This window comes from Sardina pilchardus, chromosome 13 (assembly GCF_963854185.1).
Source record: "Sardina pilchardus chromosome 13, fSarPil1.1, whole genome shotgun sequence".
In the NCBI taxonomy this organism is placed as follows: domain Eukaryota; kingdom Metazoa; phylum Chordata; class Actinopteri; order Clupeiformes; family Clupeidae; genus Sardina; species Sardina pilchardus.
In genome coordinates this window covers 10372296-10384795 of record NC_085006.1, presented here as the reverse complement: position 1 = coordinate 10384795, position 12500 = coordinate 10372296, and the positions used below count along the sequence as shown (strand labels likewise).

Below are 12500 nucleotides of genomic sequence, written 5' to 3'. Positions count from 1 at the left end.
GTGTAAATTTTCCACTACAAAGTACATGATGAAATGTCTCTGTTTTAACATCAATGTAATGATAAGCCTGCAGAAGGGTTGTGGGCAGAGGGAAATAGGGTTGCTTGAGGGCCAGCGCCTGTTGAGAAATCCTGTGGAAGAGCTCTGAAAACAAACTATAAGCTCTTAAAAAATCTGTCCTTTGTGGGTTATGTTGTGTATTTATTTAAATGAATGCTTGTGCACTGGTGAGTGCGGAATTGGAAGTGTGACCCTCAAGTCCAGAAGTCATTGGTCTCTCTTGCCTCTCCTCTCTCTGCCTCTTCAGGCTACCTGATCATGACCGACGAGTGGTTCTCCGAGTACGTCTACGAGGTCGTGGTGGACAAAAAGTACCTCGACGAAGAAGTCCTGGCCGTTATGCAGCAGGACCCCGTTGTACTTCCGGCTTGGGATCCAATGGGAGCGCTGGCATAACCGTGGAATCCGAGCGTGCCACCCAATGAAATCTCAGCCTGGTCTGATTGACTCCGCCCCACCTCTCTGGTTTTTACCCAACCAACTGACTCCCAAAACAGCCTGCTCTAGAAAAAAAAATAATAAAGTTTTTGTTTTTCTTTTTTTTACTGGACTGCGAGTCTTCCATGTCTTCATCATTTCTCTTCTGCTGTCTTCTCCCTCCCAGGGCACCGATACGATGTCATATCGTGAAATACGCGTTGACCTGGCCTGGTCCACGAGCCACTGTTAACCATTGTTTATCCACGCAAATCATGACACATGTGCCCCTGGCTGGTTTCCCTAGATCAACACAAAAGAGAGGCAGGGAGAAATTTTGCGGAGAAGTCCAGGGAGCATCGTGCCGCTCCTGGCCTGATGACCCCCCGGACTGGTCCCGGGCTAGAGAGTTATGGCGCTCCGACAGTGGCCTCTTCCAGAGGGAAGAAGGGGGAGGGTGTGCTTGTTCAGCATCCAGGAGGGCCTGTAGTCGTGTTTTAGATGAGTTCACTCCGAGTTTATGGCAGGGTTCGGCCCCCGGAGTGCGAAACAGGAGGTACGTGTGATAGCGCTGGCATGGAGGAGAATTACTAGAGGCCGGAGTGCATATGAAAAACCTCTTCTAATGATTTAACGTCTCAGGCTCGCTCGCTCTTTCTTTTCCCCCCACTGGTTTTCACTCTTGTTTTCTCCCTTTCTCTCGCTCTGTCTTTTCTTTCTCTCCCAGTCTGGCCTCTTCCACCTCTTATTTCCTTGCCTGATGAGCCCAGACAGGCAGAATGGGGAAACTTGTGTCCAGAGGGAGAGAGGCGGTGGGAAGCATTCTCCACCTCGGCCCCTACCTTTAAATCTTTACAATTCCCCCAGATCACTCAACTTACAAAACATAGCCATTTTACTTCCCTTTTCCAAGAAAGGCCCTGCAGTCAAAGCTCTCTATAGTGGCCATATTAAGGGGGAGGGTTACCTGGATAAAGGGTTTAAGGGTGTTTTGCGGTCAGGCATCAATGTGTCCAGTGGAGCCAGACGGAGCTGGTGTCTCACTCCTTTTCCTATCCGTTCTATTTGCGGTCCACGTGGAGTTCTTTCATTTGCTACAGTATGCTCATTTCACACCCCCCCCCACTTCCATGTTTGAGAAATCCAAGCTTGTGTTGATTGAACGTGGACAGACGGAACCCATGTTGGATCGCCGCCCGCTCTTCATTTGTTTTCCCGGTGAAAGTCGTGTGTGTGTTGATCTTGGTAATTTGATTTGTGCGTCTGGAGCCTCTCCAGCTACACTGTTTACAGATGACAGTCCCCGCCACATATGAGAGTATTGCTAATATACCGCCCACCACCGACCCTTACGGGATGGGGGGCCTCCTTATTCTTTGAATGATTTGTCATAGGGATCTATAGGAAGTCGCACGATGAGACACACATGATCAGCATGGCATGATCAGTGCACATTAAAAGCAAGTGGGATATTGAGTCACCATGGGATGTGATTGCATCTGCACTTCAGACTCCACTCCACCCAAATGGGAGTGGGACATTCACTTGTATGGTGAATAATGTAGTGTGACATGGTTGTGTTACAGCTGTAGCATCTAGGCTTGGAGAGGGGGGCGTGGGGCTTAAACCCTGGGATCCCGATGTTTCAAGGGGGCTTAGGGATACTGGACATTTTTGGCAGCAGCCCTGAGAAACAGGAAGTGGTATGTGTATGAGAAAGGACGCCTGAAACACTTTGGTGCTTTCTCCGTTAGGGTCAGGTCAGGAATGACCCCCAACACCCTTTGGATCTGAGAACCTTCAGAAGGTTCTGTAATTTGACAGTATGTTGCCCACTCTCCCCAACTCAACCTCAACTCTTGTGTCTTGAAAACCAGAAAGAAACTATGATTTAGGGATTTTTGTCAATTTTGTTTATGGAATGTTTCACCTTCAGTTCTTTTTCCTGAGACTGGCCTCTTTTTTCCAGATGAATGAATGAATGGTCTTTCTCTTTTAGACTTACCTCTCTCCTCCCCTTCTTTCGGCTCACCTCCCTGGTGCTTGTTGGGGATTAGCCTCCCTAGCTGAGACAGATTGGAGCGAGTCAGGGCTCCCTGATGTAAGTGTAAGAGGCTGCTGTTTTGTTTGTGCAAGAGAAAGGGCTATTGTGAGTATCTGTATGTGTATGTGAAAGTGTTTATGAGGGTGTGTGTGACTGCAAGAGACTGTCAGTGACCAAAGTCCAAAGACAATGGTAATAATTTTGTCTGTTGGCTGGGGTCAGTTGTCTGTATGTGAGGGCATTCATAAAGACTCTAAACGTCACCATCCAGTTCGGAGATGCACACAAACTGCCACCAAAACAGCCAGCAAAAATGACTGAGGTTGGTCGCAACACACGAGGCTAGTCGCATGGGACTTGGAAAACAGTGCTGGTAATCAGGCTTGCTGAAAATAGGAGTTTGGAATAAGAAGCAATGGAACTTGGCGTCTGCAAATGCCTTGGATGTTTGTGTGTGTGTATGTGTGTGTGTGTGCTTGGATATAGGGCCAGGGAGGCTGAGGGACACTCAGAATGAGCTTGTCCCTGTTGGGGGTGCCTGTCTACTTGGGGCCCAACTTCCTCACTTGGCTTTTGCACGGCTTTGGTAATCAGACTGACTTTATTGCCGTGGAATGGGTCCGTGCAACTCCAAGGTAAGACGTCCATTTCTGTTCTTATAGACCTCCAGTCACAGTAGCCTATCTCTGACTCGATGAGGTTACGCGTTGGCAGAATTGTGCTTTTTTAACACAGACATGACCAGAAATTGAGGCAGGAAAGCAGGGATGTGAGATAAGCTAAATAAATAATCCACGTTTTTTCGACACAATCAGGGAACTGAGATCATTAAGAAGCAGTTTCAGGGTCGTGTATGTGGTGCTGCACTTTCTGCCCTGAACTTTTTGTTCTGCTTCTTTGACCATTTGTTCTGTTTTGGGGTCACTCACATAATCCCGGCGCAGTCCTTGCTTGATGACAAAACTACTGCAGTTCACCTCTGGACTGCCAGAGGGCGCTTAGTTGCACGTTGTGCCATCTGCAGATATGAAACCAAATGTATTGTAGGAATAACTGACCGCTGGAAAGTGGAGGTTACTTTGTGGTACATCAGGAAATAGAGGACGTTATATACATTTATAGAGGAACATTCCCTACACCCCATTTCTTTGGTCTTCAAAAGCTACTCTTGACAAGCATTTCTCTCAGTATGCAGTCAATGGCCGGGTTTCCCAAAATTGTTAAGAAGCTCTTAAGTGCTAAGAACTTCTTAGGAGCGTTGTAAGAATGTTCTAAGAACGCTCCTAAGAAGTTCTTAGGACTTAAGAGCTTCTTAACGATTTTGGGAAACCCGGCCATTATTGGTATCCAATCATTTGTACTGTATGTCCCTCCAACTGAAGGAAAAAAGGAACTCTGTGGAACATATCAATGCTGTAGCTCTCGCACCATACATTTAATTTATGTACTTTTCAGGCTGAGGGTTATTCTATTGGGGTTGACAGAACATAGATCCAGAGTCTGTACCCGTCCAAGAATCTGCCAGGTCATGGTGAAAATATGGGCAATTGTCAGATTTATTCTTCAGAAGGTCATATTATATAGTTCATTTTCTTTAGAATGTCATGGAGTTCATAGTCGAGGCCCAAAAGATTTGGGTTTTAGATCAAGCACCTGCAATTATGTCAGAAATTGGCAAAGCTGGTAGTGAATATGACTTGCCTTAAAATCATGATAAATTGGTTGTTTTGTCTCGAAATGTACGTGAAAAGGGTGTCAACTTCCCTTACGGATAAGGTCTTTCCCTAAGTCTGTGAGAAATAAATTTGCCTCCACTGTGACCTTGTTATTTTTAGTGATGGAAATCATGATTAGACATGTAAATGTTCGACATTAGAGTTGAGGTATTATTTCCTTGTATGGAAGTTCATTAGGAGCTGTTTGGTGTTAACTGCAGCCTCTGGATTGATTTGCTAGAAGGTGTAAAAAACTCTGATTTGTGATAATCAACATGTATTGTCTTTATTGTAGATGGACCATATGGAATGGTGACAGTGTGTACATCAGTTTAAAGATTACTGTTGATGAGAGGTGGAACTACTTTTTTCTTTATACAAAAAAATAGACCCTGTTAATGATAATAATTACCTGTCTCAGTGTGTTTTCATATTCTGACGTGTCCGTTTTAGGACAGACTCAGATGGCTTAAAAGGCCAGTGAGTCTTTATAAACTGTGTAATAATGTCTTTGATGGTAGGTAATGAACATTTCAACTCATTTACTGTAAATTACTTTCATGAAGAATTTAGTTTCATAAATAATGGACTGGGAATTTGTCCAGTCTGTCCTGGGTTTTATTTGAGCAGTAAAATACTGTTGTCTGTTCATATTCACTATAAAACACAGAGGCTTTGACTGTTATGAAAAAAAAAAAAAAAAAATCAAAAATCTGTCGTCCATGTGGACTCAAAGCCTGGGCTGCCATGCACATGAGGGGGAAAAAACATACAACTGGAAATCACAAAACAATGTATAGGGGATGTTATGTAAATATGAGGAGGGATAGGAAGACTGAAGCTGGTGCCTGCCTGGGTGTAGGGGGGAGTGTCTGCTTCTAGGCGGTGAGCGACAGTGGTACCACCTTGTCATAGACCCCACACTGTTTCTGAATGCCTGCATGGTAGTAGGGTTGCACAGGGGATGGTGAGTGTATGTCTCTTTTTTTCCCAAATGTACAGGTCTGTGCATGCATGGGTGATGGTTCTTTCTCTTTACATGTGTTACCTTGTGTTTTCACTCAAAATGCTCAACTTGTCTACTGTGTGAGAAAAAGAGAGCATTTATTTAGTTTGATGACCTTTTAGCATTTGGTCAAAGCCATGCTCTTGTGTGCACTTATCAGTTGTGTTGCAGAATAGTGTAAAAAATTACCCTGAAGTTCAGATGTTATGGTTCCCCCAGGAGAGGTGGATTTACTTGTCCAAAACACTTCACCTCTCTTTAGCTGAGCAGTTACTTGTTGAAGAAATAGGTTTGGCTCGCAAGAAAACCGTAAAAACTGAGTCCTTTGCCATGCAGATTCCAGGCGGGCAACATGCCTTTTCTTCAGCAGAAACTCGGGCTACACGTTTGTATCTGATGCTCTGATGTTTGCAAGACGTGTAAGTTATGCCACCTGTTTCTCTTTGAAGGCGTTAGAATCGCTTAGTTAGAGTAGAAAATGCTGCTTACTACCTGTTCATTTTTTGAACGGTAAAGTTATTTCCAGCTTTAAGTTTGTTATTTCAGTGCTGATTGTGGATACCTTGCGTCAATTAACATTGCTATTATTAGAGTCGAGGCTGGTTCTGATAGTAGAAGCCGCTGTGACTTTGACTGCTCTGCTCTTGTGAATATTATTAAGGTGAACCATTATGCAGTACGCGCGGTTGGAATTGCTCTGTGAAATGAGAGGCAATCTCCAATAATTACTTAATAAAGATAATTGCATTCCCCGCATTTTTAAGGCGGTTTCCGTGTTAATTAGTCTCTGTAAAACCTTATTAATAAAAAGGGCATGGAGGCTTTCTTCCTCTGGAAAATTGCGCTTTTTCATGCGGGATTGTATGTATAATATATTATAAACAACTATTTGAGGGCAACGTGTATGCTTCACAAAAGAAAGTGATTTAAAAACAAACTGACGAAAAGGTCAGGCGACTTATTTTATTGTTTGTTTTATCATCCTGAACCAGGTGGCATACTTTGCAAAATGTGCGCATGTGACGCGAATGCAACATCACTGTTGGAGTAATTGTTGGATTTAATTAGGTGTTCCCCATTGAAGCAAGTTAAAAGCAGGCAGCTATCCAAGCTCAAATTTGATAAATATGTCGGAGCAAATAATTTGGCATACCTGCGCTCACTCGCCCGTCATGCTCGCCTATTTGGAGAGGTAACCTAATCTATGAAACATTCAGGAATTGGTGCGCCCTCCTCAGTGAATTTACATTTTTATGAGCGCCATTTGCCGTTTTCCAGCACATAATTAATAACAGCCCCGCAGAATGAGTAAGGTGCTTCGTAATGATCAGATGGAAACTCAACTATAACTTTCTATTTAAAAAAAAAAAAAAAAAAAAAAAGCATCCTAGGACTATTTGAGACAAGTCGGAAACGTATAAGTATATACTATTGATTACCTCAATGATGTTAATAATTAATCATTTTTATGTGGTTCATGGCGTCTGGATATTTAGGGAAACATAGGGGAAAGTCCCTTTTTAACTTCGTGTCGAAAGGTGAATATGTTACCTTTACCTCAATATATATTTTTATAAACTTTTATAAACTAAATAGATATATTATACTCAAGTTATTGCCAAAGATAACAGTGCATCAAAAGAACAGTTTTACCATTGAAATCTCTTCACGCTTTTCTATCAGACCATGTTAGGACTTGATTTTTAGGCCAAGGGGTAGGTATTGTCTCTGATGTATTTGTTTAGGGGATTTTTAAAAATGTCTTACAGTCTCAGCAACAGCTACATTGTTGGCTAAAATAAATTAAATAAATGCTCTCTGGCATTTCCCCCAGGTGTAATTTTGCTGGGGCCTGAATATATTTCACTTACAGTTTTATGATGTTAACCCTTTACAGGGAAATGATTCAGGTCGTATCATACAGCATTTGTATCATACAAAAAGAATGCGGTTAGTGACCTGTGCACCGTGTGTACATCTTGATCTGCACGTCTCAGAAAAGAACAATTGTGAAACTCAACAAGGGTTACCATGTCTATGAGTTTGGTAAAACTTGCAAATACAATTAAATGAATTTGAGGGTGACCTCAGGATTTTTGATCCTTGTTCTGCAGCCAAGCACAAGCTGTTTTTCCACCTGAGCTTGTTAAGTTGGGAGTCGGAGCCAGCTCCTCCAGTGCTTCTATCTATAAAACCCAGTGCAGTCCTGCTCCATTCGCACCAAGTTTTCTTCCCCATACTCCTCTTCCCCTGATGGGCGCCACATCCCAGAGGTCCAGAGGTCCACCAGCGTCGCCGTCACCCACACCCTAACAGCCGCCGTCGTCATGGAGATGAAGCAGTCCATGATGAGCATGGAAAACGAGGGAGAAAAGGACAAACCCGAGGGATCGCAGGAGAACGGACTCCTCATGGGAGACAATGCCGCAGAGAAAGGTCAGAAGGTCAACTCGGGCCCAGCGCAGGTCTCCAACGGGTACCCGAGCACCTCGCCCCAGAGCCCGAGGGAGGGACACACAGGCGACGGCAACTGGGTCCCCGGCCCTGGGCCCCTCCGAACCCTGGTGGTCCAACAGACCAGTCTGGACCCGCCCCGCGAGACATGGAGCAAGAAGATGGATTTTCTGCTCTCTGTGATTGGATATGCCGTCGACCTGGGCAACGTCTGGCGGTTTCCATACATCTGTTACCAGAATGGAGGAGGTGAGGCAGCAGGGGCGTTTGTCACAACTGGCATTCTGTGTTTCACATTATATTCTCCCACCAGGAATATAGTTTACACGACTCACTCACACACTTCACATACCTTTATCATGCATTTTGATTATTTTGATCAATGTGTACGCGCGATTTGATTCGTGCGTACACATTCACGTTATGTTAACAATTAGTATTGGCTCTCATTACACAAAACTGTAAAAGCACAGATAAGATGTCAGTTCATATTTGTGCCAACACTAACACCAAGCGCCAAATTAAGCACTGAGTTTGTGTTTTTAATGGGTGGTAAAAATGTTGCAAAGACACAGTGCAAACAAACAGTGTTTACAGAGGGATTTCGCCATGTTCTGCCTCTTGTTACCACACAATCTCTGGAACTGATACTGACGGCCATATGGATTTCTTTTATTGAATTTGCAATAATAAAACCTTTTCAATTTCCTGTCTCACCCCACGAACTGAGAAGGATGAAAGGCAAAACACACGCACGCACGCACACACACACACACACACACACACACACACACACAAAGTTGATACTACCAGCACTATTAATTGTGGGTTTCACGAGTGCGACTGCAATTTATTTCGAAAGGCTTTAATAACCTGTCTCCTAGGTGCTCAATCAACTGTTATCTTTTCTTTGATGTCAAAAGTGCAAAAGTAAATTCCCATTTGCATACAGTGCTGTCTGGAGTACAGCTGCCTTCTCCATGGCCGTTTAGCCTTCATCTCAAGCATGCGTCCGTAAAGTTGTAAATGAAACGAGTGGGCGTAGCGGAGCAGTGGGAACATCACTGCCTGATTCCAGAGCCCACTGCTGGGCGTCTATGTGGCTTTGGAAAACAAGCGTCTGCTAAATGCCAGTCAACTTGAACTTTAATTTTAGAATGAATACATGTTGTTATCATGAAAGAATAAGTCAAGCTGAGCAACAACAAGTTATGTGAGTCTCCAAAAGAAATGGATGTGTAGATATTGTTTTTTTGTTTTTAACAATGCCTCCAACAGATTTGAAATGCTGGTTCACCCTGTAAGCATTCATCCTTGTGCTCATCCTCAGGTGCGTTCCTCCTGCCCTACCTGCTGATGGCGGTGTTTGGGGGCGTGCCGCTCTTCTATATGGAGCTGGCCCTTGGCCAGTTCCACCGCAGCGGCTGCATCTCCATCTGGAAACACATATGCCCCATCTTCAAGGGTGAGACACACAGACTCTGCTCCAGAGAGAGAGAGACAGACAGCTCCAGATTCATTGACAGACAGACAGCTCCAGACTGACTGGCGGACAGTCAGACAAACAGACAGACAGACAGACAGACAAGCAGACAGCTCCAGATTGACTGACAGATGGACAGACAGCTCCAGACTGACTGACTGGCATGTGAGTGGCATGCCACGGGCAAGCGAAGGGTTGAGTTAAAGGGAGACCAACTGATAGAGTGCCCCTCCTGACCCATCTGTGTGCCCTATGGAATGGCACTTCTTTGTTGATAGCGCGTAATGTTGGGCATCTCTCTGTTATGGAAATCATCACATTTGCCATTAAAATGCCAGGCTCTCATAAAAACTTGTCTTTTCATGTGAAGAAATCCGAGTTTTTAAATGTCATCCATCCACTTCATTTTCCAACTTGAATGAGCTTGAAACGGAATAAGGCCTTGAGTGATGCCTTGGTGTTACGTTTCCATTTTCCATCACTCCCACTCTTTCTCCCTCTTTCCCCTTCTTTCTCCCTCTCCCCTCTCCCCTCTCTTCCTCCATCTCTCTCTCTCTCTCTCCCCCCCCCCCTCTCAGGCATAGGCTTTGCCATCTGCATCATTGCCCTGTACATCGCCTTCTACTACAACACCGTCATGGCCTGGGCCCTGTACTACCTCCTCTCCTCCTTCCGCTCCACCCTGCCCTGGACCACCTGCACCAACCCCTGGAACACCGTCAACTGCACCCACTACCTGTCCACCGACCTGAACGTCACCTGGACCAACTCCTCCACCTCCCCCGCCGAGGAGTTCTATACGTAAGTGCATGTAAGTGACTTTAGCCCGAGTCAGGCTATACAGAGCAAGAGTAACAGTCAGAGGAAGGTGGAGAAGGCCCAGGGACCACTGCGTGTCTGTAAGGCGGAACAGAGTCTCCAGTGTTCTGTAAAAAAAGGAGGACTCTTGTAGAGAAATGGAGAGAGAGATAAGACTATGTTAGGCACTCTGCTGTCTTTGCTGGGCCTTCGCTGTGCCAGGGACATGGGGTGGACAGTAACGATGAGTGTGAACAGAAGCCCTTGTCCTGCTTTGTCTGCTTGTCTGTCTGGTCCTATCGGTGATTTTACAGCGGATTTGGGGGGCTTTGCTCAAGTTTATCCAGTGTGTAAGACCCCGGACTAACTGATGAGCTCCTCTTTGTCTGTCTGCCAGCCGAACTTCCTGTTTTCCTTAGGAATCTTGTTTTTCTGAATTCCGCTGTCTGTGTGGATGCCTCAAAACCCGCCACCACCCAGCCAAACATGTCTAAGTGCTAGTTATTCCTTTATGGGCTACAGATACGTGCTGTCTGTGGAGATTAAATAACCTCCTGTTTTTGTGTGACTCCTCTCTCAGTATTTACATATATGCTCTCACTTACTCACACTTTACATACTCTATTCCTTCCTTCATCTCTCTCCTTCTCTCTCTCTCTCTCTCTCTCTCTCTCTCTCTCTCTCCCTCTATCAGGAGGCAGGTCCTGCAGGTCCACCGCTCTCCAGGTTTGCATGAACTGGGCGCTGTGAGTTGGCAGCTGGCCCTCTGCCTGCTCCTCATCTTCACCGTTGTCTACTTCAGCATCTGGAAGGGCGTCAAGACCTCAGGCAAGGTGCGCAGCTCTGCAAAGGACCAACTTAGTCTCCTGGAACAATGGAGTTGGAAAGCTGGCTTTCATTTAATAAGGCTTGTTGCAATTTGCAATGTAGAATTGGTATTGTTGCATCTGGGGCTATTCTGCTGGAATCGTTTCCCTTTTTGAATAAAAATAGGTTGTTTGGAGAACAATGGACGTTCAGAGCAAAGATCATAGAGCGCTACACGTAGCGCTTTATGAACTCTGGTTCAGAGTGTCGCACAATAAATGTTTGTTTGGCAACAATACTGTAGGTCAAGGGTCAATGTCATGTTTTGACAGCACATTTTAAACAACAGATGTTGAGTCAAAGAGCTTTACAATAAGATAAGTGACTTACAACTAAAGTAGTAGGTTACAAGAGAAAACGGTCAACAATTAATAAGTATCAGATAAAAACAGTTAAAAGTATAAAATAGGAGAATCGTAATAATATACAATGTAAAGGCCGATCAAATATGGATAAAGCTGAGAAAGCAAAAAGAAAAGAAAATAATTCAATTCAACTCAAAGTGGCAGGACAACAACAAAATTAACATCAAATGTAACATAAAATAAAATAAAAGAAGGGGAAAATGCTGCGCATGCACTGCTTAAAAAAAACACTTCAACACTGAATCCCAGGTGAGTTTAGGTGTAGACTGGAGCACGTGTTCACTGAATCCCAGGTGAGTTTAGGTGTAGACTGGAGCACGTGTTCACTGAATCCCAGGTGAGTTTAGGTGTAAACTGGAACACGTGTTCACTGTTGCTCCTCCCCCCTCTCAGGTGGTGTGGGTGACGGCTACCTTCCCGTACCTGGTTCTGTTCATCCTGCTGGTTCGAGGAGCCACTCTCCCTGGCGCCTGGAGAGGTGTGGTCTTCTACCTGACGCCTGACTGGGAGAAACTCTTCTGCGCCTCGGTGAGACACCAAACCGCTCATCAACAGCCACGGCGCTCATCGATTGACCTTCTCGTTTCACACCTGTGCTCACGTGCTGTGCTCCTCTGTACCCCGTTAGATATGGATAGACGCTGCTGCGCAGATCTTCTTCTCCCTGGGCCCTGGGTTTGGAGTTCTTCTGGCCTTTGCCAGCTACAACCCATTTCACAACAACTGTTACAAGTGAGGACTATTTAGAGTGACATTTATTATTGCACTTATGATTGCATCATTTGCCTTTGTGACTTATAAAGCAATGTCAGTATTTATGAACAAGCATTTTCAGATGGTAAATTCCACTAATGGTGCATCTATCAAACGTTCAAATTCATTTCCACAATAGCTGAGCGATATCTGGAGCGATAAATCTGATGTGTTGGTCGGATTTGTCCAGTTATCTCGCTGTATCTGTTTCCTGCAGAGATGCCCTGATGACGAGCTCGGTGAACTGTCTGACCAGCTTCCTCTCGGGTTTCGTTATCTTCACCGTTCTGGGCTACATGGCGGAGATGCGCCACCAGGCCGTGGGCGTCGTTGCTAAGGACGCAGGTGGGAAACCGCATGTCTGTTCCGGGTTTGGCTCTCTACTTGTTAAACTTTTTAAAAAGGTCATTTTGTTTTGGTTTTTCGGGTTAAGCTGGTTAACGTTTGAGTGGCTTTTCTGTCTCCTTGTGACTGATTGTGGCTAACCTGGACAGGGTGCTTCACTTCTGAAGAGTGTCTTTGTCTTTGTGAAGTCCTG

At 44.8% G+C, this 12500-nt stretch overlaps 2 protein-coding genes across 4 annotated transcripts in view; both read left to right on the top strand.

Moving 5' to 3' along the window:
• blmh (bleomycin hydrolase) overlaps positions 1–610 on the top strand; it is an 18372-nt gene extending 17762 nt beyond the window's left edge. Inside the window, exon 12 of the mRNA XM_062553183.1 lies at positions 308–610. Coding sequence (XP_062409167.1) covers positions 308–456 — 149 coding nt within the window. The 3' untranslated portion in view covers positions 457–610. The remainder of the gene's footprint in view (positions 1–307) is intronic.
• Positions 611–5102: 4492 nt separating this feature from the next.
• Positions 5103–12500, top strand: part of slc6a4a (solute carrier family 6 member 4a) — a 12977-nt gene continuing 5579 nt past the window's right edge. The window contains exons 1-8 of one of the 3 annotated variants that reach the window (XM_062552252.1): positions 5103–5203; positions 7357–7945; positions 9027–9161; positions 9758–9980; positions 10672–10810; positions 11603–11737; positions 11838–11941; positions 12180–12307. In XM_062552252.1, coding sequence (XP_062408236.1) covers positions 7570–7945; positions 9027–9161; positions 9758–9980; positions 10672–10810; positions 11603–11737; positions 11838–11941; positions 12180–12307 — 1240 coding nt within the window. In that variant the 5' untranslated portion in view covers positions 5103–5203; positions 7357–7569. Of the gene's footprint in view, positions 5204–5368; positions 5662–7337; positions 7946–9026; positions 9162–9757; positions 9981–10671; positions 10811–11602; positions 11738–11837; positions 11942–12179; positions 12308–12500 lie in introns of those variants that run through there. The other 2 variants (XM_062552253.1, XM_062552254.1) reach the window with 2 other exon arrangements.